The sequence below is a fragment of the Plasmodium fragile genome (assembly GCF_000956335.1).
Source record: "Plasmodium fragile strain nilgiri unplaced genomic scaffold supercont1.40, whole genome shotgun sequence".
In the NCBI taxonomy this organism is placed as follows: domain Eukaryota; phylum Apicomplexa; class Aconoidasida; order Haemosporida; family Plasmodiidae; genus Plasmodium; species Plasmodium fragile.
This window is the reverse complement of record NW_012192620.1, coordinates 14939-40732: the sequence shown is the minus strand read 5'-3', so window position 1 is coordinate 40732 and position 25794 is coordinate 14939. Positions and strand designations below refer to the sequence as shown.

Below are 25794 nucleotides of genomic sequence, written 5' to 3'. Positions count from 1 at the left end.
AAAAAAAAAAAAAAAAAAAAAAAAAAAATACATAAATATATACATGCATACATATATAATATACATAGAGGCATAGCAAGGTGCCAATATGTAGCGCATATCCCCTTCAAAACCTGAATGGGAAACCCCATACGCCAAAAAAAATCCGCTTTTGAGATAGTTCCCCACAAGGGTCCTTCATCCTGTGTACTTACAACTCCGCAACGAACAAGTGTTACAACCCAGCGCAGCAGGGACGTGGAAAGTCTCTGAAAAAAAATTCCATAATCACATTTCGACATGCAAAATGCGTTTGTGGTGAAGACCGCTCCCCTGCTTTGCAAAACCTATGACCCATTAACGGGGGGTAGCCGTATTCAGTACATTTTCAAAAATTGAGATAACCTGTCCCCACTTTGTGGTAGGGGGTAAGCCGGGCATGGAGGCCAAGACTCTCTTTACCATACGCTACCCCATACTACATCAGAGATGCCCTACCCACTTCACAGCCATGAAGAGTGTTGTGATCAGAGTTAACCTTTAAAAAGCAATGACATTTAATGGAGGCAAAACTCAATTGGACAGCTGTGCTTGTAAGAAACTCTTTATTCTGTTCTGTAAGTTACATGAATCCATTTTTACATCTACATGTTGCTCCATATACGTAGCGTGTTCAATGGGATCAGTCGGTAGGTAAATATTATGAACAGACAACTTGTGTCTAGCAATGTAATTTTTTTCTATTAGGTAATTATTGAAGTGGGTTGCGAATCCACCTACTGTGTTGTCCTCGTACGTAATGTGTACATCATGCTTATTCTCCTCAATGACGTAATCTATTATTTTTTTATCCATTGGGTTTAGGAAAATCATATCAATAATTGAGAAGGAAAATTTGTTAGAAAAAAAAACGTCCTTTTCCATTTCTTCAATCGCGTTCAGTACATTAAATAGCATACTGCCCATGTTATATATGACCACTTTTTTTTTCCCCTCTTCGTTTGGTTTTTTTTCCTCTGAGCTCATTTTAATAACTCGGGCTTTTCCAAAAAATGTTTGCATATCGTCCTTGTTCGGATCTTCCCCTGTGTTTGTTCCTTCGCGACCCACTTGACTATCTCTTCCTACATTTGCACCTTCCTGGGGCTGCACCCCGATGCGGAAATACTTCTGCAAGTACTCCGCGGTGAAGATGTTAATCCTTGGCAGGCGAACAAATATAGATCGGTTCACATCGTGGTAGCAAAATTTGAGTGCTTGTTTCAAATCCACTTGGTTGCTAGGTGATATAATGCATGCATTGTTCAAGGCACCCAAAATAGTAAGGTCATAGAGTCCTTGGTGAGTAGCTCCATCTTCCCCGACTAAGCCACTCCTACCGATGATAACTTTTAAGGGGACCTTCTGTAAGTTCAAGTCATGTATTATTTGATCATATGCTCTTTGCATAAATGTAGAATAAATGCATAGGTGAACTTTTAAGGACTTATTCATGGCCATAGCTGCTGCGAAGGTTACGGCGTGCTGCTCTGCGATTCCCACGTCGTACACATTATTGGGGTACTTGTCGCTGATCTTTACTAATCCGGATCCCCCTAGCATGGCTGGGGAAATGAAAATAATATTTTTATCTCGCTCCAAATATGTGAGCATTTCTTCTGTGTACACATCTGTGAAGGTTTTTTTCTTGGAGAACATCCCTTCCTGTTGTCCTGCCCCGGAGTTGCATTTGTCCTTCTGCGCTGCATCATTCTGCGCTGCATCATTCTGCGCTCCATCATGCTGGTTGTGGATGGTGCTGTGTCCTTGAGACTTAACTGCTGGCACATCAGAACTCAGTGTATCCACATTGAAGGGAAAAATTTCGTTCTTCTTAACTGAGTGCATCACAGTTATAGGTGCCCTCGTGTTTATAAACTCACTGGTCTTGTTGGTACATACATGTAATACAGTGGCTCTACTCATATTCCCCTTCTTAAAGGAAGACAACGCGTTGAAAAGGGCTTCTGTGTTATTTCCGTTTTGTACTTGCACATAATCGTAATTCAAATTTTCAAAAATGTTATTCTTTTCCCTACCACTGGAAGGTACATTTTCTCCTTTTCCACTTTTGCTTGTGATAAAGCTGCGGAGGTGGTCAGAGATGGAGCCGATGGGCCGGTGCCCCGAGATGCTGGGTGCATTAGTCGGGAGAGACACCTGTCCATTATCATTATAAATAATTAGCACTTTGGAGTTTAAGAAGGAAATGTAATTTAGCGCTTCCAGTGCCATACCACCTGTTAGACCGCCGTCCCCAATAATAGCAATATGTACTTTGTTCAAATGGTCCGCTAAATTATTTCGCCCCAGGTAGGCACTCTCTTCTTGTGTGGTTCCTCCCTTGGCATGACTCGTATGATAATTCTCCCCTGTACGTATTGTGCTCCCTTCACCAGGTTGGATAAAAGAAATATTTTTTGCCTCTTCCATGGGGTGTGTTTGTTTCTCTTCCGATTGAGAATTCCTTCTCTGTTCACATACCTGCCAATCGGCTTCATAAAACCCCTGGATGGCACTGAGTGCAGTGGAGCTATGACCAGCCCCAAATTTGTCGTAGGTACTTTCAAAAGTGTTTAAAAAGCCACATAATCCTTTCTTCTGTCTTAGTGATAAAAAGAGGAACTTCCGTCCTGTGAGTATTTTGTGCACGTATGTCTGATGACCAATGTCATAGATCACGTCATCATGAGGCTGATCAAACAGGTACAATAACAATAGCTGCACTTCTAGCAAGCTCAGCCCAGCGGAAAAATGACCACCAGTTATATTAACCATGAAGAAAAGAAACATTTTTAATTCGTGTGCCAGTAGAGGTAGGTATTCCTTTTTCAATTTTTTTAAATCGATCGGATTGTTTATTAATTTTAGTAGAGGTAAATAATTTAAGACATTAAGAACTTTCTTTATGTTGTTCCTTGTGTAGTAATCCTTATTAATATTTTTTATGAGGACTCCATTTCTTTGGAACTCCTCCTGCATTAGTTTCTGAAATTGGTCTTCATCATATTTGTCCACGTCCAATGCGACGCTCTTCTCTGTCGGTTCAGTGAAGAACAACTGTTCGTAATTCTCGGGGACATCCCTATGTACATATAATTTTATTATTTGGTTATAAATTTCCTCGCCGTATGTATCTTTGTATCTTTTCACATCTATGTAGGTGTTTATTTGATCAAAGAGGGCATTCAAATTGGGGGGGTCCTTCTCACCATTGTTCTTTTCATTTGCACCTGTGAGGTTTTGTGGCTCTCTCCACATTTGGGTGTCATCGTTCTTGACGTTGTACAGCTTCCTTGCTAGAGTAGCATTGGTGGAGAACTCCTGCGGTGGGTTACCTTCACAGGATTGTAAAAGGGTCCGCTTCCCATTAATAAAACCACCCCCCCTTCTCAGGCCATACTTGTTCAATTGCTTCAAACCGGTGTAATTGATGAATAACATATTTGGTGCTTTACGAGTGGGTGAGTGTGTCCTGCTACCACTCATTCCGTCACATGCCTTTTTATTTGCATTATCCGTGTAGCGGTTTCCATCCTGTATGATCCATTTTGTATCTCCCTTATGGCTACCTACACGTTGGTCATCATTGGGAGGGTTCCTTTCTTGTCCTACCCTTTCTACTTGCACCTCATCGCAAGGCCTTCCCTTTGGGCAGATTTCATTTTTTATTTTTAACTGATCCCATTGTATAGCATTACGCTTGAGCAGCCTGCCACTACTATCATTTGGGTCATACCCTCCAGAGATGCCAAAAAAGCAGGGGAAGCTGTCCTTAAAAATTTTACACAAATAATACCTTTTCGTGGTAATCCTGTTTAACTGTTTCAGGTACTTGACGTTTCTACTTACTTCACATTTACCGCTGGTGGCTTTTAAAGTGATGTGCATGGAGGTGATGATCAGTGTGAACAAGCACAGGAGAAAGGACGTTCCTATTATCATGGTGATAGAGGTCACGGTGTCACATCATAGGTGGGGGCGGGCGGAACTGCGTCAAACCGATGTTTGCGCTTCAACAGGGGAGAGTAATTGTGGAGAGGAGTTTTTTTAACGGGGAGAGTTTCTTCATGGCTCTTGAAGCGATGAAGTGTCAGGGAACAGCCACGTTGGGGAACGGCGCAGCGGTAGAGTTCAGTTCCGTTCACCTCTTTAAAAAAAAAAGGAGCCCACGAAAAAAACAAAAAAAAAAAAAAAATTTCAAAATATTAACAAATTGAAGAACAAACGGAGTGAAATAACGAACGAGCGCGGTCATATATTCCTTCACGCCGTGGCGCACACAACAAAGCGTTGCACTTCGCGACAACGATGCCTCTTTAAAGGGTCCTCGCAAAACAACACCGCATGGGGGTGCATACGACTGCTTGCACATGTTTCCGCACAGCACATTTTCCAGGAAGCGATCCTTCCAGATGACACATACGTTAGGTCGTCCGTCATACCTCTTCTATACCTACTTAAAGAATACTCGAAGGATTTATCTGTGCAATGTCGTTAAAGCAGGGGTGCTTTAGGGCTATCTCGCAGAAGGGGAGGGGGGAGGTGCGGCGGTGATGATGGGGTTGGGAGAGTCACACGGGGCATGGGTGACACATTACGTAGTGCAGTAGCGGGGACCACACATCAAAATAAAAAGTATAAAATGAAAAATAAAGCAATGTGTAGATGGGCCCCATAAAAAGGGTTCCTGCTGGAAGGAAAATTCTTTTGAGGAACGCTCAGCCAAAAGTGACACATGTGCAGAGAAAAACAAATCACTTGTGAGGGGCCAGGCAACCAAAGGCACAATACACAATTATACACATTTGGTGTGCGATTTTTTTTTTTTTTTTCAGCTCCCTATTTTCATTTCGAACCTTCTTTTGAAGATATGCGGTAGACCGGGTCGTAAATCAGCATTTTGGAAATCAAATCGGCGGTGGGTTTGTCTCGAATTATGTTCTTTAGTTCATTCGTCTGCGAAAGGGGAAACGTGCACGGGGGGTGGCGCGGTTGTGTGATGCATTTGTGTGACGCACTTGCGTGATGCAGTTGGTGATCTAAACCAACTTTTTTGCCCTCCCCACAACAGCTACACCTGCGCGCACCTCAAAGTAGGGAAACATCCTGTGTCGATCTTCGTCCCCAACGGACAATTTGCTCTTATCGCCAAGAACCAAATAAATCAGATCCAGCTGTAAGTTAACATATGAGAATATGCAGCTCAATCGGATAAAGTGCTTTTATAGGAATATTCTACATGGGGGGTTACTGTTTTTTTTTTTTTTTTTTTTTTTTTGGTGTATGGGGGTTCCTACCTGTGATTCGTCATTCTTCCCGGGGAATAGTGGCCTTTGGGATGTTTACACAAGAGGAATTTTTTTTTTTTTTTTTGCAAAAAAGGTTAAGGCACAGTTACACGAACATTTTATGTTTAACATGCAGGTGGGATTCACTCCAACATGGACATGTACTTGTGTAAAAAAGAGAAAAAGGGTAACCCCCGTCTTGTTGGACAAAGACGCAACCGCATTACCTGCCCGTTATCAACTCCACGAAAAGACAACCCAAGCTCCATACGTCCACCTTGTGGTCGTAATTTTTCGACTGAAGTAAAATTTCCGGCGATCTGTACCAGCGGGTCACTACAGTGGGAGTCATATTGTCAGTTCTTTCAACAGACAGTCCCAAGTCCCCCAACTTAATTTCCCCACAGGAATTTATAAATATGTTTTCCGGTTTTATGTCCCTGTGTAGGTAATTATTTTCATGCAAATAGGAGGTTGCCAGAAGAAGCTCAAAAATTACGTACTTTGCTTCCCGGATGTTCATGTTATACTTGTTCATCAAATTCAGCAGGTCAATGTCGCAATACTCGAAGGCCTTTTTAGGTTCGAAAGGGGGACAGGTGGCGGTCAGTCTGTGGGCAATCGTGCCTATATAACTATATATATATGCACATATGTACATATGCGCCTCTTTTTCTCATCGGCCTTTTTTTTTTTTTTTTTTTTTTTTTTGGAGGGGGTGTGCGTGATTGCCGTCTTACCAGGTATAAACAGGAATTCTCTAAATTTTCTCCTTTCAGTTTTTCCTCTATATCTCTTCCATAAAAAACGTACTTCAGGTCTAGCGCATGGTGGTGATGGTGGATGGTGAATGGAATGCACACTGTATAAGAGTAGAGCAAGGGTGTCGTTCGTGGAGAAAGGACGAGGTGTGTTGGAGAAACCTACTTATAATATTTTTGTGCCGAATTTTCTGCAGGATGGTTAACTCGCGTAGGATGCTTTTGCTTATGCCATAGTTGTCATCGCACAAATTAATTATTTTTTTTATGGCCACAAGTTGGTTCTCGTCCTTGTCGAGCGCCTTGTAAACGATGCCTGGGGGTGTGGTGTGGCGTAGGGGAGTATGGTGTTTAGCTCTTCACGTATTAATGCATTCAAACGACACACATGAAGGAGCTCGCGGTGGAGAAGACCAACAGCCAAGAAAAAATCTTACCATAGGTGCCCTTTCCTATTACACACAAAAACTCAAAGTTGGAAATGTCTCTGGGGATCATTTTGGCGAGCTAAAACAAAGCAACTTCCCCTGTGAGAAAAATTTCAAGAATGCCTCTTCTACGTTAGATGTAATAACCATATTGGGGCATCTTCATTTTGAAGATCCTCGAACTCGGCGCAGATTATTCCTTGAAGTGCCTTTTTTTTTTTTTTTGTGCCCTGCTTCTCATTATTATATACCGTGGAGGGGAAAAAAGCAAAAGTTTAAAAAGGACCCAACATGAGGATAGCAACCTTTGTGCACTATTTTTTTACGCTCCGTCGTTTCTTCTAATTTTTTCCAAGCTGTCGCGACGATATTACCGTTTTTTTTTTTTTTTTTTTTGCTCCTTCGTAGGCGTGGTAGGCTGAAAAGTTGGCCCATCCCCGCACTGGTATGTTCCTCCTGACCAAATGAACACAGTTGTGAGAAATGTTCATCACCAAGTTCTGCAGAAAATGTATGCAGGTGGAAGGGGAAAGAAAGGAAACATAAAATTTGGGGGATGTTCTTCTAACCGTTCTGTGTAGAGGATACAGTGGATATAAGTAACCCTAAAAGGGGGAGTTAATTTTTTTTCCAGAAAAGAGGTTAGCTCCCGTATAAGTCTCTACGCTACGAAGATGGTCTTACTCTCAACTGATTTGTTCTTAATTTCAACTTGAGTCACTTTTTTTTTTTCTTGTTGGGCTTGAGGAAGAATCATGCTGAGGGTGACACACACAGACGACATAACGACTGGTCCACGAGTCTTCACATAGTGAAACCAAATCATTTTTTTTTTTTTTCATTATTTACAAGTAGATGCCTTTCCTAGTCGGGGCATATTTAGCAAAGGAATGATAGTCACCAATACGCAGAAGCGAACTGCACGTGAGGCCGCCAGACCCCCCGAGGCTAAATGATGAACCGGAGATCGTGTCAACTGGTCGAGGCGGTGTGCAGTGGGGCGACATTTGAAGGTATAAAATGGTGCACTATTTCTAGAAAACCTAATGGTACATTTTTGAGAACATTCCCCGGGGGTACATCCCGGAGGCATTTCTTCTTCTTCTTCTTCAAAAATGAGAGCGACAAAATAGGAGAAACGACAAATTTGCTGGCAAAACTGAATTTAAAAAAGTTCATGAAAGAAGGAAGAAATGGAGGAGGGATAACCTGTTCGGAAGAGGTGGAGGTGAGGAAGGAGAACTGCGCTGGTCAATCGTTAGGCCAAATGAATAAGGAGCATCTTCAAAATGTAGACACGCTTAGCGAAGGCGACGTAGAAAGAATTGATAAAATTCTTGCAGAGTTAACCAGAGAGAAAATGGAAGGAAAAGGAGAGGGACACCTGCTAGAACTGATTGGATTAAAAAGCAGCGGTGAAAATATCACACAAGCGAGTCTCGTCTGCATAAGTACATGCGATAGTATACTAAAAAAAATGTACAAAGAGGAAAATATTTTCAAAATTATTAACATGGTAGATACAGTTTCAAATAATTTATGCAAATTAGGAGATGCACTGGAACTGCTGAGAAATTTACACACAAGCCAAGGGGTAATGGCCAGAGCACATGAGGCGTTGGAGAAATTAACCTCCTACATCGACCTAATTAACATAGATGAAAAAATTTACCATTTTTTAAAAACAAAATATCATGAGCATGCACATAGGTTAGATCGGGAGCATGCAGAAGTTCTGCTCAACATGATCGTGTCCATGGAAAACCAAGGGGTCCACATAAAGGATAAGAAACAAAGACAAGAATATTTGGAACTACAGGCACAAGAAAAATATATTTCCTTTCATGCTACATCCAACGTCGCAAATGAATATGATGGTGTGTTCATACAAAAGAGGAGACTCCTGCCTTTTATCAATGAGCAGGTCATAGATAGGTACCAGGAAAAAATAAAACCTTTTATTCAAAATGGAAAATTAAAACAGAATAACAAACGTGAAGGGCTCGACTCAGAAGAGTGGGTATTTCTCCTCCAGGACAGCTCCTTCATCATGACGGTGCTTGAAAATGTCAATGATGAAGAAGTAGCAAAAAGCGCCCACGCACTATTGAAGAAGCCAAACCAGATATTCCTAAAAAACATACTAGTCTTGCAGTACTATAGAAATATGCTAACGCAGTGTCGAAATTTTAAAAACTTCAGTGAATACTCTCTTAAAAATTGCATCCTAAATAGCCCCGACAAGGTGCACTATTTTTTGAGAAGTGTTTTTAATACTGTTTTGCCCCACTTTTTTGAAGAGCTGCGGTTTGTGGAAAGGTACATCGACGCGGTTTCATCTAGAGGGGAGAAGACCAAGGCGAGGCTTTCCAATTGTGGTGCAGTGTGCGGTGCGGTTGAGCGTACCCAAGATAATATCTCAGAAAATAAGTTAGAACCCCCCACACAGTGGTTCAAGTCAGCTGATCACGATACAAGCAACACGGATGGAGGAGAGAGGCGCAGCAAGCTAACCCCGGAAAATGTGTTCTACTACATGAACCAAATACGGAAGGAGAAACTTAAACAGATCGAGGCGGAAATGAAAAACCGATTGACTCTATATCAGGTTATTCGCTTTGTCGTGAACCTCTTGAAGGATTCCTACTCCTTGGAGATGGTCAACGTTGCGCCGTTGCCGAATGAACTGTGGGACGAGAGCATATTAAAATTTGAGATAAGGGATGGGAGCTACACGTATGGGTATTTATATATGGACCTTTTCGAGCGGGAAAACAAGAACCATTCCATTGCTCAGTACACCGTTCGGTGCTCCAAGAATATGAACGCCTGCTTGACGCACCAGTGGTTTGAGGACAGCGCGCGAGAGTTTCCCTTCTTCTACTCGGGCATCGTACGGGGCGGCATGGGGAGTGACACGCCCAACCGCGCATCAGGTGGGAGGCAACATCACGAACGAACCTACCGACAGACCACGTCGACCTTCCTTGTGTGTAACTTTAGTACAAAATTGAGCGCCGATGATGGAGAAACCTCCACAAGTAACATCCCCCAGGATAACCTCTTCATATATAATCAAATGGGCATAAAACTTGGAAGAATAAAAATGTCCGTCGACAAGGTCAATATGTTTTTGCACGAATTTGGGCACACCCTCCACTGCATACTTAGCTCCACATACCTACAACATCTTTCTGGAAATAGGGGTGGCGTTGATTTCTCTGAGTTTTCGTCTCATTTTTTTGAGGAGTATTTAAACAGTTACGAGGCGTTGCTACGACTGTACGGAGGGAATAAAGAAGATAACAAGGAGAGCCTTGAAAAGACGGAGAAGATAGTAAAAAAATATTTGGAGAACAAAAATATTCTTTGTTATTATTCCATCATGCAGGTGACTATTCAATCTATAATTGATCAGATTTTTTATTGTTTATCGAGCAAGTCCAGTTGCATTACTGAGCGAAATGAATTAATTGAAAAGAAAATAAATGAGTACTTCTCTGGGGTGTACTACAAGGATATATTTATACTCGAGTTATTTCCTCAAATTCATTTTTCCAAAACGACACACCTCGTTCATTATCCTGCCAATTATTTCTGTTACCTGTACTGCTCCGTTTTGTCTAAATATGTGTGGGAGCGGACCTTCAAGCGGGATTTGATGAATCGGAAGAAGGGCGCCGAAATTGTGAACTTTATGCGCGGGGTGAGTGTCCTTACACAATTGCGTCTTTTCGCGTGGCCATGCGGTTGTGCATATACGTAGATAATGTTACCACGACAACACGCACTTGAATACATGTTCCCATGCACGTGTGCCTTATTACATTTATTTTATCCTTTTTTGCTACTCCGCAGGGCTCGGTCGACTCCAGCCTAAGAAACATCATTGCGCTGGTGGAAGATGACCTGGAGAAGGTTCAGTACTACACGGACAATCCGGAACATCTCCCACTTGATGATTTTTTGAAGCATTACTCGGGTGAAAACAAGAACGAAGAATACAACTCCTTTTTAGAGGCCCTCCAAATGGGCGAAAAAAAATTAACATAAATAATACAAAAAAAATTATCCCCTTTTTTTTTATCGTGAAAATGTGAAAGTTGCACATAATTCAACTCGCTCACAGAAATGTATGTGCCATTTTGTTTTATGAAATGGATTTTTGTAAAATTTATTTTATTATTATTATTATTTTTGTTTTTGTTAAAAGGACAGGACTATGAAATTAAAGATTGTTCATCCTGTTATATATGTGCCAAAGTGGCTTCTTAATTTTGTTCACCTTTTGGAGGAGAATAAAGCACACGCGCAATGCTTTTTTTGCGACGTGGCGTATTTTCGCCCAAACGTCCTCAGCACAAAAAAAACAAAAATGAGTGTGTTAATGAATGAACACATGTCCATAATGTGGAAGAGGTACAGTTCGCTCGGTCAAAAAGGAACCGATGCGGTTTTGCTGCTCCTTCCGTGTGAAATGTAGCTGAGCGGTGGGACAAGAACCATGTGGTGACTAGAAAAAGTAATACAGGAGAGAAAGGGGCACGCGACGGGGAGTAGCATCTGTCCGTTTCAGTAGAATATGTGCTTCTGCCGCATGATCATATAGTTGCAAGTGCCCCATTGGCCCTGTTGCACCGCCCTAACCGCATTTTTTATCCGATCATAACGAGATGCGCACCAGACCTGGGCAGACCAAATACAAGTATCAATTGTGCCACCCACTTCTGCGCGCGCAGGTCGAGTTGAAAGCTTTTTTGGCAAAGCGAGGGTGAAAAATGAAAAACGAAAATTTTAATTCGAAATATTAAGAATAAAAAAGAACTAATGTAGGGGAAAATAAAAAAAACAAAAATAACCAGCGAAAACGCGGACGCAAGGGAAGCAGTGGCGCGTTTCCTTTGCCACTTTTTTTCACAAAAAAACAAAAAATATGAAAGTGAGCTCGAATTGAATTTCCTTTTATTTCCCGCATTTGATCCAAGAAGATAAAAAAAAAATTACCAAGCAACCAAGCACAGCTTAACATATAGAGGAAGAGCCCCACCCCCCTAATTGACACTGTATGAAAGAAGCTGAAGAACCCCCAAATGGATAAGCTAAAAACGGTGTATTTGGATTCGGCCCTGAGCATAATCAAAGGGGCCCTGTGCGTCATCCTCCAGATACCCACCAGCAGGACGACGGAAAGCGTAAAAAGAAAGGTACTAAGATGGAACCGGAGAGAACGACAGCGTGAGGAGGAGCACAGCACTCCTCACACGATGTATATTTGTTCTTGTTTATGAGATCGTGTGGCCACATGGGTGGTAGACTAGTTCCAAATAGGAATGCATCTCCTGCGGTGTGTGTTCGCAGTTGTGCTGCTTGGCCAGCGCAGATGTTCTGACCAGATTGGTGTTCTTCATGGCGCCTACTCTGCGTCGCTAATTCTGCGTAACCACTTCTTTCGAACATCGCCTGACCTGAACTAACGGAGCTCACTCCGCTCCGCTGCGCTTCCATCCCATCCCCCGCGCAGCCGAACAACAATGGTGTCCTGAGCGTGAGGTCCATCTTGATGGAGCCGACGATCAGCCAGTACGATGACATAAAGAAGCTGATTCGAAACAAAATCCAAGAGGAGGTCCCCTTTTACAACTACCAAATGAAAAGGGCCCTTGCAGAAAAAATTTACGGAGACTGCATATACGATAATTTTGGGCTTTCAAAAGACATCAGCGAGGTGAACCTCATAGCACTGGAAGAATGGAACATCAACTGCAACAGAAATAGGGTTCTGCAAAACACAGGCCTGATAAAGGACATCCAGATAAACGAATTTAAATATTTGACAACGAAAGAATCGTTGGAAGTTCATTTTGCAGTGAACCCGAAGTACACATTTGAAGAATTAAGTAATATGTACAAAAGCGAAAAAAGTTTGACCAATTTTTTATTAGCTCCAATTGTTAAGGTGTACACATCAGAGGATGAGAGTCTTGTTAGAGGAGAGGCCCCCACTAATGAAGATTTTGTGTACGCCCACGTAGAAGATATTTTGCAAAAGAATAAAGTGCTCCCCCCATCTGGGGTTGAAAATGTGAATTATGAAAGGTCAAAGGAAGTGACCCCATGGGATGTAAACATAACGGAAGAAGGAATTAATTATAATAAGTTGATAAAAGAATTTGGGTGTTCAAAAATAACTGAGAATCATATTAAGAGGATAGAACAGCTAACGAATAAAAGAGCTCACCATTTTATCCGACGAGAAATATTTTTCAGTCACAGGGATTTGGATTTCTTATTGAATTATTATGAACAACATAAATGTTTTTATATATATACTGGAAGAGGACCATCTTCCCTCTCCATGCATCTAGGTCATTTGATTCCATTTTATTTTTGTAAATATTTGCAAGATGCTTTTAACGTGCCATTGGTTATTCAAATGTCTGATGATGAGAAATTTTTATTTAACCAAAACTACTCCTTAGAATATATTAACACCTTGACGAAGGAAAACGTGAAAGACATAATCGCAGTTGGTCTGAACCCAGAGCTGACTTTTATTTTTAAGAACACAGAATATGCAGGCTATTTATATCCAACCGTTTTGTCGATCCATAAAAAGACAACCCTAAATCAGAGCATGAATGTCTTTGGCTTTAATCATTCAGATAATATAGGAAAAATATCATACCCTTCCTTTCAGATTGCTCCTTGCTTTTCGCAGTGCTTTGAACAATTCCTTCCCCCTAATATTCCTTGCTTAGTTCCACAGGGTATTGACCAGGATCCCTACTTCAGGCTCAGCAGAGACATCGCGGTGAAAATGGCTCTACACAAACCCGTCGTCGTGCACTCCGTGTTTATGCCGGGGCTTCAGGGTGTAAACACTAAGATGAGCAGCACGAAGAAGAAGGACGAAAAGGGAAAGAGCGACCTGGGCGCGAAAGAGGCAAAAGACGCGAAAGACGCGACGGGCCCAAAAGGTGGAGCCCAAAAGAATACAACCGGCAACAGTGCCAAGGAGCACAACAACACCGTTATATTCCTAACCGACACACCGGAACAAATTAAAAATAAAATTAACAAGTATGCCTTTAGCGGGGGAGGAGCCACGATTGAGGAACACAGAGCAAAGGGAGGCAATTTGGAGAAGGATATTTCGTACCAGTATTTGAGGTACTTCATGGAAGATGACGAGAAGCTGCACGAAATTGGAGAAAAGTACAGGCGGGGAGAAATGCTAAGTGGAGAGCTCAAGAAAATTCTCATCCAAGTTTTAACTGACCTAATACAGAACCACCAGCAGAGGAGGCAGGCCATCACGGAGGCTGAGATCGCCTATTTTTTTGACGCCAGCAAGCCAGGCCTGAAGAAGTTCAGGGGCGCATAGCGGGGTTGAGAGGCCCATTAACAGGTGTATAGCCGAGATAGTCCACACATACTGCTGCGATTTAGCGTCACCTCCCAACCCGCATTAAGTGTGCGTGTATAATAAGCGGATGCGACGCAGAATTGGAGTGGTACATGCAGGGGAAGCTGCTCTCTCCTGCTATGCATTTGCAAACGGTTTGTGAATTTGTCCATCGGTTTTGATGCTCGCCGGAGCAATTCCATGATTGTACTTTATTGTATTTTTACTTTATTTTAATTTATTCTACTTTGCTTCACTTATTTATCCGCGCTTATTTTGCAGCCCTCATTTTGCCGCATTTTATTTTTCGCCATTGTTGCGTCGTCTCCCTTTTTTGCCTCACGTAGCTGTGATTATACGGGGCAGCAACAGAACTTTTCTTCGCAGGAGACACGAGTGTTTCTCACATTGACCAATTTTTAAAATTTGCTTAAATTTGAGGCGGTTAGTACATTTGTTTTGCACACCGCTTGTCTCCCTAGGCGTGTTAATTGTGTAGGGGGAATTTTCACATACGCATGGATGCGGGGTGAGAAGTGGGTCCCGCGGGGGTTATTAAAGCGAGCATATACGCACGCTTCGAAAAAAAAAAAGAAAGAAATAAACACATGTGCATATACGCATATGAACGTGTACAAAGCACAGCTGCGCAGTTGCACACCTGCACACGTGCACGTGCGATGGGGGACTACCGGCCGAAGAACATGCTGTTCGGGTTGGAACTGCCGTAGTTGATGTTGGCCTTGGAAAAGTCCATCTCCGGATGCATTTTCTTAAATTTTTCAAAAATTTCAAATTTCTTCTGTTCATCGGACGTGGGCAAATTCATAGCCTTTTGTCTCTGGTCGTAGAGCATTTTTTCTACCACCGAGCGAGTCTCCGCATCGAGGTCCTCCATCCTGGAGTTCTCTGGGATGATTTTCTTAACGTCAATTTCGGAGTCGCCTTTTATAACAGTAGACCACCACTCCATTCCATTTAGCTTTTCAATGCACACATGAATAATCCTATTATCTTCCAAGGTCCAAATGGAGTCCTCTGGTTTTATATGTTTATAAAATTCTCCATCAATTATAACCTCATTTTTAACATTAACATACAATTTTTTGTAAGTTATTTCCAACTTTATGTCCTTGGTTTTTACTTTTTGGTCCAAATTTATATACATATCAAGACTGTTTATAGTTTGCGTCCATGTGTATTTTTCTGTTTGTCCACCATTTCCCTTGGGTGGTTCATCATTATTGTCTTCATCCGAGTCTTCTTCTTTTTTTGTCTTTCGTTCGTTCTTCCCTTTCCCTTTGGTGGAATGTTCACGTATGGTGGGAGGGTTTCTGTTTTCACCTCCGTCTTTCTTGGAGTCCCCTTTTCCGTTCGGAATGTGTTGGTGAATGGCTAACTCTTCGTCTCCCATTTTTCCATCCTCGTCAATTTCTACCACGCGCTTGTCCTGTATGTTGTTGTCCAAAGAAGATTTTGTCGTTGCGTCCTTCACATTATTGTTCATTTTCAAATTTGTGTTTTTCCTTTTGTCATTCATTTCGTCTTTCCTACTATCACCGTTACTTTGTTCCCTTTGGTATATTTTTTTTTTTTCATCATCCATTTTTTCGTACTCTTTTTTTAATTTTATCACATATTCTTCCTTCCGTTTGTAGTACTTCCTCAGCGTTTTCAAAACGATATCTTCACATTGTTCTATGTTCTTCGAGTTTATAATAAAATCTGTTTTACGCAACAGGAAGGAGAAAAAATGGTTCATCAAACTGTTAATATCTCCACATTCTTTTGCAATATTCAGCATTATAAAATCAAACCTTTCGTTTACCACTACGTCTGTATCCATTTTTTGTACTTTTCTTTTCCTCTTTTTCAATTAATCCTCTGTTGATGCTTCGTTGCGCTCCTCCACAAAGTTATATGACGGGTTATATTGGTACATATATACACGTAGAGTAAGCGCGGTATTAATTTAAACCGTACTGTTGCGCATACCGTATATATTACTTGTACATATATATCAAATGTACGAATAGGCAAGCTCTACATTATATGGACGTATTATAAACACGTAGGCCAAGAAAGAAAAAATGAAACAGTCGCGTTACCAGAGAGAAAGAGAGTCAGTCGTTCTTTCGTCTGGCAAGTAAACAAAAAAAAAAAAAAAAAAAAAAAAAAAAAAAAAAAAATCGCAAAAAAGAAAAAAAGGCAATTTTTTTTGGCTTCATTTTGTTCTCTTTTTTGTAAAATAAAATTGCTAGCCGTGCGGGGGTGGATGGAAAAAAAGGAGGGTGCGCTTTTGCCTGCTTGCGGCACGTGCGTGGTTTTCGCCCCGTTTCTAAACGCGTCATGAAATTAAAATGTACATGTGCATGTTGCCCGTTATCGCGTAAACGTGTTGTTGTTCACGTAGAAAACAAGCCTATGCGAATACAAAAAAAAAAAATCCTCGGCGTTGGAAACCACGGTGGGAAAAAGGTAAAGGCAAACACTTGACCTTACATGTCATTCGTGCAACACACACGTTATGGATGCCAAATTGGCTTAACCCCGCGGGAACAGAATCTCTACCATGTCAGAGCACTTTCAAAATGGTGAATAAAAATGCATATAAGAGAATGCTAGCAAGGGGCAAGAAACATAAGCGCTGACTTAATATTACATCCCTCTTGCGAATTGGCAAAATGACCCCTTTTTGCAGAGATAAACAATGCTACGTGGTTATGTACAGCAGCTTGGCGAGTTTTTCCTCTTCTCCCCCAAGTTAGTAGACCTTCCTTCGAAAAAGGGGAAAGACACTCACAAATTTTAAGCGCAAAATTGCTTCGCCACAGGGGAGCAAACACCGAACACGCACCTTTTACTACCGTTTAAAGCTCGCTGCTAAAGTGGACGAATCAAAGATCGACTTTTCCTTAAGTAAGACGCGCGAAATGGGAAGGAAAAAAACGCAAAAGCAGTGTAGAAGCGTCCAGATGAATGGCACCTCCGGTGTGATACGTACATGCCTACATGGCATACCGCACAATCTTACATTTTTTGCGCCTCGCTTTTTTTGTGGAATAGGAAAACGAGAACTGTGCTATATGCGCGTCATGCTATAAAGCACAAATGAGTACCAGAGAGAAAGAGAGTCAGTCGTTCTTTCGTCTGGCAAGTAAACAAAAAAAAAAAAAAAAAAAAAAAAAAAAAAATCGCAAAAAAGAAAAAAAGGCAATTTTTTTTGGCTTCATTTTGTTCTCTTTTTTGTAAAATAAAATTGCTAGCCGTGCGGGGGTGGATGGAAAAAAAGGAGGGTGCGCTTTTGCCTGCTTGCGGCACGTGCGTGGTTTTCGCCCCGTTTCTAAACGCGTCATGAAATTAAAATGTACATGTGCATGTTGCCCGTTATCGCGTAAACGTGTTGTTGTTCACGTAGAAAACAAGCCTATGCGAATACAAAAAAAAAAAATCCTCGGCGTTGGAAACCACGGTGGGAAAAAGGTAAAGGCAAACACTTGACCTTACATGTCATTCGTGCAACACACACGTTATGGATGCCAAATTGGCTTAACCCCGCGGGAACAGAATCTCTACCATGTCAGAGCACTTTCAAAATGGTGAATAAAAATGCATATAAGAGAATGCTAGCAAGGGGCAAGAAACATAAGCGCTGACTTAATATTACATCCCTCTTGCGAATTGGCAAAATGACCCCTTTTTGCAGAGATAAACAATGCTACGTGGTTATGTACAGCAGCTTGGCGAGTTTTTCCTCTTCTCCCCCAAGTTAGTAGACCTTCCTTCGAAAAAGGGGAAAGACACTCACAAATTTTAAGCGCAAAATTGCTTCGCCACAGGGGAGCAAACACCGAACACGCACCTTTTACTACCGTTTAAAGCTCGCTGCTAAAGTGGACGAATCAAAGATCGACTTTTCCTTAAGTAAGACGCGCGAAATGGGAAGGAAAAAAACGCAAAAGCAGTGTAGAAGCGTCCAGATGAATGGCACCTCCGGTGTGATACGTACATGCCTACATGGCATACCGCACAATCTTACATTTTTTGCGCCTCGCTTTTTTTGTGGAATAGGAAAACGAGAACTGTGCTATATGCGCGTCATGCTATAAAGCACAAATGAGTCTACCCTGTAATTAGCTGCAGCCGCGTGTACGCAACACTGATGCGAACTGTCCAAAGGGCAAAAATGTGCAGGGCGAATATGTCATCACCCGTCAGAAGCATCCCATTGGGTTGCTCCTTTTTGGCGCATTAAAAATGACAGCTTAAAATAATACATGTGCTGCCTTCAAATAGCGCAGGTTTGTTCTTTTTTTTTTTTTTTTTTTTTTTTTATTTTGGCGCTTTCTCGAAAGATGTAAAGACGGGCCCTTCGTAGAGAGGCGTTTTTTTTCTTCATCAAAAAATAACATCGATCTGTCAACAGGAGGACGAAACAGCATAAGAAATTCCTCCTCGTTTTAGTGGTTTGTGCGGCTTGCCCGGTATTAGATATATAGGCCGTTTGCGTGGGCTATATATCACGAGAGCAATTATTGACAAATGACATTCACGCTTGTGAAAAAGGGGGTGAATCAAACGAAATGTAGCATCAAAGGTGGCAACAGCATATATTCACTGTAGGGTGGCACAAAGGGGGACAAAACTAAACCAAGCACATAACAAACACACAATTTTACAACTTCTTTTACGCGCAATGATTTGTGTGGACGACGAGATTGCGCAATTTTTGGGAAGACCCAAGGATGTATTTCAAATGAATTTGATTGGCCCTCTTTTGCGACTCTTTTTTTGTTATAGTACCACTACTCGTTTGTGGTTTCTTTTCTTCAAAATTGCAGAATGGGAATTTTTATGTGGTTTGGTGCAAAGGAAAAGGCGAATACTGTTGTCATGATAATTAAAAGTGCCATTTGCCGTCAATCGTAGGTTTGTCTCTCCCCCTGCTGTCGTCCAAATTTCTTCCCACCCCATCTGCTTCTTTTCTGCTCCGCTATTGCTTATTTTGCGCAGGCAAAATATAATTGTACCCATACTCAATATTATAAATGTATTAACAACAATACCATTACGACCCCTGCTGCCCTAAGGCGTAGGCCGCAAAACAAAATAATATATTCTCAGAAACGCCACTTCTGAAGTATTTTAGTTTTGCGAAAATAATATATGGATTAGTTTAAAACAAAGGCCACATGCACTAGTGTTAGGCTTAGTAAACATGTTATAAATAATATTTATTTTATGCATCCATTTTGTGTTTGCGTCATTTGTTCTTAAAAAAACGCTGCAAATGGAACGAAAAAAAAAAAACAAAAAAAAAAAATAGGAGTATATAACCTTAATTGATCATATTTTTTTTTTGAGTGGAAAAATCATGCAGCATTTAAAATTTCTTCATAAAGTTAGGTCAAAGTTACAAAATAAAAAAAAAAAAACGTACATGGGTTTATTTTCTTATTACATTTTTTCATAATAAAATAATTTTTTCTTTTTCACTTATTGCAACTTGCGCATTCTTCCATTATTTTGTAAGTTTCCTTTTTTTTTATTTTTGTGTACAGAAATGGATTCGCTAAAAAGTTGAAAAAAAAAAAAAAAAAATTCTCAGCGTTTTTGCGAGTTCATTTTTGGATTACAAGAAATTACACAGGAAAAAAGAAAACTAACAAATGGTAGATCGATAAAGCGACAGAGGGACAAATTGTCGAACCAGTTATATATGTACCACTCACGTATGTGGATTTATTTATATACCATTCCAAGTGGTAGGAAAAATATAAGCAAAACAAACTACTCCCCACAGAAGCGGCAACTTATGATTCCCTTGCAAAAGTTAACCTCCCAGAATTCCTTTTCCGGTACAACATAATATATATAATAACCCTCAATAGGTTATATTAAATTGTCATCGTAAGGGGAATTTATTTTTATTTTTTCCTTTTTTTACGAATTGTTTTCCACCCGTCCGAGTTATTACCTTCCAAATTGACGCTTTGAAAGTTATTGCAGAAAGGAAGAACTTATGTATGTGGAAGTCCATATATATGTGTACACCTTCTTGCCCGTTTACAAATTGCTCACTGAAGACTTGTCGTAAACACACACGAACTTATATACATGTATACATGTAGATATGCTCGTGCATATATTACTCACACATGTACATTCACATTATGAACAAGTTAATATATATTCTGTTCCCGTCGCCCATTTAAAAAGGGTTTTCCATTTAACTGGAGAAAAGTCGTGGCTGTTCTAAACATTGTGACAGCACGCTTTTACACATACATATATATATATCCCCCTGCCATTTTTTGGACAACCATTTTTTTTTTGTTAAAACACTGTGTGTTTTTTATATGTTTATGAAGCTTGCAAAATGTGTCTTAAAAAGTGCATCGTTTTCTTTGCCTTTTTTAACCTCATGTCATATGTAAAGAAAGAAAGCCATGACTTATGCCAGTGCCAGTTAACCCCATATCCTATGCCGCAACCAGAATTCGATTACATGGAAGAGGCCGCGCCTACTCTAGAACCAGAAACACAACCATTACCAAATCCGGATGACGGAAATATTAACAGAAATAATTTTAATTTTCGCAACAATGGAAACTACAATGGAGGAAATGGCGATGATGACGACGACGACAATGATGATGATGATGATGACGATGATGAAATAATTGATAACTCTAATGATGATAATAATGATGATGAGGATATCAACAACGATGATGATGATGATGGTGATGATGACGAAAATAACGACAATAATATTAAAAATTCCAAAAAAAAAAGAAAAAGACAGAATTTTTAGTTCCCGTCCCTAGTCCAGTAGAAGAGCAACATTTGTGAAGAGGAAGATACAGGGGTGTATCCCGCGAAGGGGAAGGAGGTGTTACCATCCGCTGTGGCACACCAACATCAGACACGTTTGAAGTGAACAGGCATTTCCTTTGTTTTTATCTTAATATATTTTTAAATACCATTTGGGAGCATATTTCGCCTTCATACGGTGATGGTATCTCCTCTGTACGCATAAAATTCATTGCACCAGTGCGTGCAGGAACACTACGTGCAGGCATGCCATCTTCAAGCAGATCTAAAGTTATCCTTCCCCGTGAGACATTTTTCACTATAAGAAGTGTAATGTGTATATGAACAGAGTCATATTTTATTCTTGCCCTTCCCCATACCCTTGTTCACAACATATTCAACATTTTCGTCACTTTGAGAAATTTGTCAATTTTTTTTTTGAATTCTCCTTTTTGTCAACAAAAATGAATCAAAAGCATAACACCTCTCTTTTTTCACCCTCTTTTTTTTTTTTTTTTATTATTTTTCCATGTGATTATATTCATGTTTTACAAAAAAATAAAAGATTTTTCCTTTTTTTTTTTTTTTTTTTTTTAATTGTTCCAACTAGCCAAAAATTTGATAACACAATATTCGTAAATTAATATAAAATGAAAAAAAAAAAAAAATATTATATATACGAGCAAAAAGCAAATCGTTCTGGAGGAAGTGTGAAACATTTCCTGTCCACGATTTTCCACCTAACCAGTTTTCTTAATCTGTTGTCTATACTTCCGACCTGGGGGGTTAGTAACAAAAAAGAAAAAATTAAATATGTTCATGAAAAAATGGAACGCACGAAGGGGGGGAGGTAGCCATTCCCCACAAAGTGATCTCTCCAAAGATATTTATTCATCACGGATGGATGAGCAAAGACGCAGGGGTGACACTCTCTCAAATGAATTGAAAACACAAAAAACGAACAAAAAAGGAACTTAAGGTACACTGCTTTGTTTGGTCGCTTTACTCTTTCCCCATCCTACTAACCTGCTGTATACATACTAATAAACTGCGATTTATATTTTGGGTTTCTCGGCGCCTGCTTATAAAAAATGTACTTCTCTAAATACTTGGGAATTCCTCTAGACCTGGGAGCCGGATTTGATAAAACTTGTTTGTGTCTTGGGTTGGCATTGCAATCGACTCCTGAAGTTTTTTAGCGCGAAAAGGGGTGTGCATATGACGTTATTGGGCACAATACACGAAGAAATGCCCACTGGAACTTTGCTCAAACGTGCGCACATGATGTAATGCTGCTTGTTGCTCATTGGCATTGCGTCCACTCCTCATGGCTACACTCACGAGGGAAATTTCTTCTTACCCAATAACGGAACGTGCCACCTGTGAATAACATACCGACATGAATTGCAAAGCAAGGTCAGAACTCCTGCACATTGGAAAACAAAAAAAAAAAAAAAAAAAACAGCAAATTTGCAGAAGAGTGGTGTAACAACATGGAATGTTATTAAGGTTCGCATAAATTTCATGTGGACACATGCCATCTACAATTGCACAGATGAATTCGTCCCATTTGTGCCGTATACCTCTATGCCACATTTTTAAAAAAGTCTCGCCTTTTTACACACACAAAAAAAAAAAATGTTTGACCGTAAGGTTAACGGGAAAGAAGCGGGAAACTTCCCCGAGTGTAACATGCAGGAAAACTAATCAAGCAGGTTTATACATATATACAAAAGGCTTGTTCGTAAAAAATGGAGCTACACATGTGGGGGGGGCGGTAGAGGGGAGTTCGTTTCGAACATTTCTTCTTTTGTGGACCTTTGCTAACAGCTGGCGCGCCTACAAGTGACTCAACCCCTATCGTAGTTCTGCTCATTTGAAAGGAAATTTCACTTCATCGCGCTTGGTCAAGCTGTAGCCACGTATCGCTGCGTTTTTCTGAAAAGTCTGTCGTGATGACCTAAGGAAGGTCATTGGCCTGTTGGATTTTTTTTTTTTTTTTTTTTTTTTTTGCATACGTTTCGGACTGGCTCCTGCACCACACGCTGCATTAACATACGGGTAAAACTTTTACGATGTATAATCCAAGTCCTCTATTGGGAACGCGAAAATGCAATGAGCATTTTCTGCTTTTTTCTTTTTTTTTTCCCGCGCCCTTGAATGGAAGTTTTACCAAGTTATATGAACAAATACCCCGCATATATTTACACGTGTATTACGCGTTTATATGTGGCCCCCCCACTTTGTGTGCATTCAATTTACCAATAAGCCGAAATTCAAATATGTACACAAAGGGGGCCATTAAATTCGTATCACTCAGAGCAACGTATTTGCAAAAAGTGATATAACTAACAAGTTGATGATGTGCCTATGATAAATTTTTTTGCCCCTTCCTTTTGTTGCATGGCTTGTGAGTTATACACAGCTCATTCGTCTGATCACCACTCTGCATTTTCTTCCAAGTTTGTCATTTTGGTTACAAACCGGTGGTCCACTTGGGGAGCACACCCCTTAGCTTAAGTACGCATCAGTCTGTTTTCCTACAAGAAAGGGGGAGGGGTCGTTGTCGCCAAGGGCCTATTTCTTAATCACACGTTCACGCACACGCATACGGACGTAACGATAAGAGCTTACAAAACAGGGGGAGGTTGTTCTCTCTGCTGCGAAATCGCATTCATATCTTCCCACTTGCCTCCAAATGATTGAAGATCCCGTAGACGACAATTGTCACATATACCTGAACGCGTAGGACATTTATGCATTTGTGTTTTGTGGGCACATGCTTCTTATGCTGCTTGTGCAAATGTGGCCAATTCGCTTACCATAATGGTTTGTTCATTCGCCACAGTTGATGAGCCTACACACACGTTGGTGGCGCCACATTATTTGCAACTTTTTTTTTTTTTTTTCCCTGTCTTTGTCTAATTTACGAAGGAAAAACTGGCTGAAGGAGTTTGAACATACAAAAATACACGAAAATGATTTGAACGAAGTTCTTATGAATTTCTTCTGTGTCCATAGGATGTATGATGTTGCGAGTGAGTTTCAGAAGGAGGCCCGGGTAAAGCGTACGTATAATGAGCGTCATGGGAGAGTTGCATGGAGGAGGGAGATTTCAAACAGAGCAACAGGCCAGCTGCTGTAAAGTACACGCGTGTGGAGTTTTCCTAAAGAACGTGAAGGAATGAAAAAAAAAAAAAAAAAAAAAAAAAAAATGATGATTCTATGCGCAGAAATAAAAATCAAATTCGTACTACTATGTAGAATGATGATACTGGATGTCATCCTTGAACTGATTTTTTTTTTTTTTTTTTTTTTTAAATTTCACATGATCTGATAATTTGAAATTGTCGCAAAAATATGAGCGCCACATTTTGTTGCTTTCTCAACCGAATTAACTGGCACCACTTTAACAACTGAGAAATGTGTCACCATATGTAATCAGAAGACAGTTTAATATGTTGAGTAGCATAACTAATGTGGGATTTTTTTTTTTTTTTCAACCTCCCCCCTAACAGCTGATATGCCAATAGACACAGTAAAAATACGTTACCTAATTCAAAATGAAATTATGAATAACAAAATTGAGGAGGCCATAGAGCATATCAATAATTTAGACAAGGGGGTGAGCCATCATATTTTGTTTTTTTTTTTTTTTTCTCGCTTTATATCTTATTCAGCTTTTGCTTCTTTTTGCGTGTAGTTACCCGTTGCAAGCACTTGATCATGCTGTTCCCTTCTTTCACATATCTCCATTTCCAGATTTTAAAAAAGCATAAAGACCTGGTTTTTTTTCTCAAGAAGCAGCAACTATTAAAATTAATTTTGAACGTGAGTAAAAACGGGGCAGTAAAAATTAGTGATCACGCATATTCAGTTTATTCCCCGCACATGTTTACAATACAGAAGCAGCTCCATTTCTATGTGCACATAACATGTGTATTTTTTTTTTTTTTTCCCCTGCTCCTTCTTTCAGAATAACATCAATGAGGCCATATTATATTCGCAGAAGGAGCTGGCCCCATACGTGAACGAAAAGGTTTGGCAGTCCGCGTGAAGCTTTACACATACATGCCGTTCGTTTGTTTGCTCGTTTTCATTGTTACCATTACTTCGTTTATTACACTGCTTATATTTGTTCACTAGCATGCGCGTAATATTTTTTCCTCTACCCCCCTAACAGCCATCCCTCATTAGCGAGATCGATGACGTCATGATGCTCATGGCATACCAGGACCTTAACGTAACTCTTCATTCGTTTCAACGTCGTCACTGTGTTTTGCTTAGACGTCTCGTTTTGCCTCTCCCTTTTGCTTCCCCTTATAAACGGCCCCGTGTAAATTTCCTTCGTATAACCCGCAGAGCGAGGAAGCCAAAAAGTTAATCCAAAAAATAGAAAAGAAAAAAAACACCCTGAAAAGGATCGACGACATCATTTTAAGCTACTACAACGTTGACAGTGGTGAGGAGCGGAAAATCATAAAGGAGAGGAAAACGCGCGAGTGAGCACATGGTCCCATCAATATGGCTCGCACAGTTGCTAAGAACCGTGCCTTGTCGCCTCTTTAAGACGTGGTGAAATTTCCCTCCCCCTTTGTAGAAAGCACACTTGAATATATTGTGAAGAACATCTTCTTCACGCAGAATGTGTTGAGTTCGAAGGTAGGCAAGGGGAAAGAGAGACGCTTGCGCGAGGTACATGTGATACCTTTCTTTGTACCCCTCTGATGTACTACTATCGTGTGCCTCCCCCCTCCACAACAGTACCCCTGCAGCATCCCCAAACTGAAGAACCTCAAGACGGGCTACATCGAGTATTACGAAAAGCAGAAAAAGAGAAAGAAGAAAAAGTCCAGCAGAAAAAGCAGACACAAGAGCAAATCCAAGGACAAAATTTTCGAAGACAAAATTGGGGAAGACACGGCGAAGGATTTCGAGGTCACGAACGAGGAGGACTATCGTTCCGTGTAGCGCAGCGGAGCTGTAATGTATGTGTGCATTTACGCCTTTATTTGTGCGTGCATTTACGCCTTTATTTGTGCGTGCATTTACGCCTTTATTTGTGCGTGCATTTA

At 40.5% G+C, this 25794-nt stretch overlaps 7 protein-coding genes across 7 annotated transcripts; 4 read left to right on the top strand and 3 right to left on the bottom strand.

Annotated features, from left to right (window-relative positions):
* Positions 1 to 552: 552 nt before the first annotated feature.
* Positions 553 to 3963, bottom strand: AK88_03468 (uncharacterized protein; the record flags this gene model as incomplete). The annotated part of the gene is made up of 1 exon (XM_012481085.1): positions 553 to 3963. The coding sequence occupies one exon, from the start codon at positions 3961 to 3963 to the stop codon at positions 553 to 555; it is 3411 nt and encodes a 1136-aa protein (XP_012336508.1).
* Positions 3964 to 4866: 903 nt separating this feature from the next.
* AK88_03467 (CMGC/CDK protein kinase) lies at positions 4867 to 6568 on the bottom strand (the record flags this gene model as incomplete). Its single annotated transcript, XM_012481084.1, has 7 exons — positions 4867 to 4977; positions 5109 to 5195; positions 5319 to 5352; positions 5537 to 5883; positions 6050 to 6129; positions 6237 to 6386; positions 6508 to 6568. The coding sequence occupies 7 exons, from the start codon at positions 6566 to 6568 to the stop codon at positions 4867 to 4869; spliced, it is 870 nt and encodes a 289-aa protein (XP_012336507.1).
* An 882-nt stretch (positions 6569 to 7450) lies between these two features.
* AK88_03466 (uncharacterized protein) lies at positions 7451 to 10551 on the top strand (the record flags this gene model as incomplete). Its single annotated transcript, XM_012481083.1, has 2 exons — positions 7451 to 10204; positions 10357 to 10551. 2 exons carry the CDS (start codon positions 7451 to 7453, stop codon positions 10549 to 10551), a joined length of 2949 nt encoding a protein of 982 aa, XP_012336506.1.
* Positions 10552 to 11588: 1037 nt separating this feature from the next.
* AK88_03465 (tryptophan-tRNA ligase) lies at positions 11589 to 13882 on the top strand (the record flags this gene model as incomplete). Its single annotated transcript, XM_012481082.1, has 2 exons — positions 11589 to 11702; positions 12020 to 13882. The coding sequence occupies 2 exons, from the start codon at positions 11589 to 11591 to the stop codon at positions 13880 to 13882; spliced, it is 1977 nt and encodes a 658-aa protein (XP_012336505.1).
* A 709-nt stretch (positions 13883 to 14591) lies between these two features.
* AK88_03464 (uncharacterized protein) lies at positions 14592 to 15749 on the bottom strand (the record flags this gene model as incomplete). Its single annotated transcript, XM_012481081.1, has 1 exon — positions 14592 to 15749. The coding sequence occupies one exon, from the start codon at positions 15747 to 15749 to the stop codon at positions 14592 to 14594; it is 1158 nt and encodes a 385-aa protein (XP_012336504.1).
* A 4533-nt stretch (positions 15750 to 20282) lies between these two features.
* Positions 20283 to 20720, top strand: AK88_03463 (uncharacterized protein; the record flags this gene model as incomplete). Its single annotated transcript, XM_012481080.1, has 1 exon — positions 20283 to 20720. One exon carries the CDS (start codon positions 20283 to 20285, stop codon positions 20718 to 20720), a length of 438 nt encoding a protein of 145 aa, XP_012336503.1.
* A 2697-nt stretch (positions 20721 to 23417) lies between these two features.
* On the top strand, positions 23418 to 25690 carry AK88_03462 (uncharacterized protein; the record flags this gene model as incomplete). Its single annotated transcript, XM_012481079.1, has 9 exons — positions 23418 to 23464; positions 23654 to 23757; positions 24238 to 24344; positions 24482 to 24550; positions 24696 to 24758; positions 24903 to 24962; positions 25082 to 25181; positions 25320 to 25381; positions 25484 to 25690. The coding sequence occupies 9 exons, from the start codon at positions 23418 to 23420 to the stop codon at positions 25688 to 25690; spliced, it is 819 nt and encodes a 272-aa protein (XP_012336502.1).
* Positions 25691 to 25794: the final 104 nt, after the last annotated feature.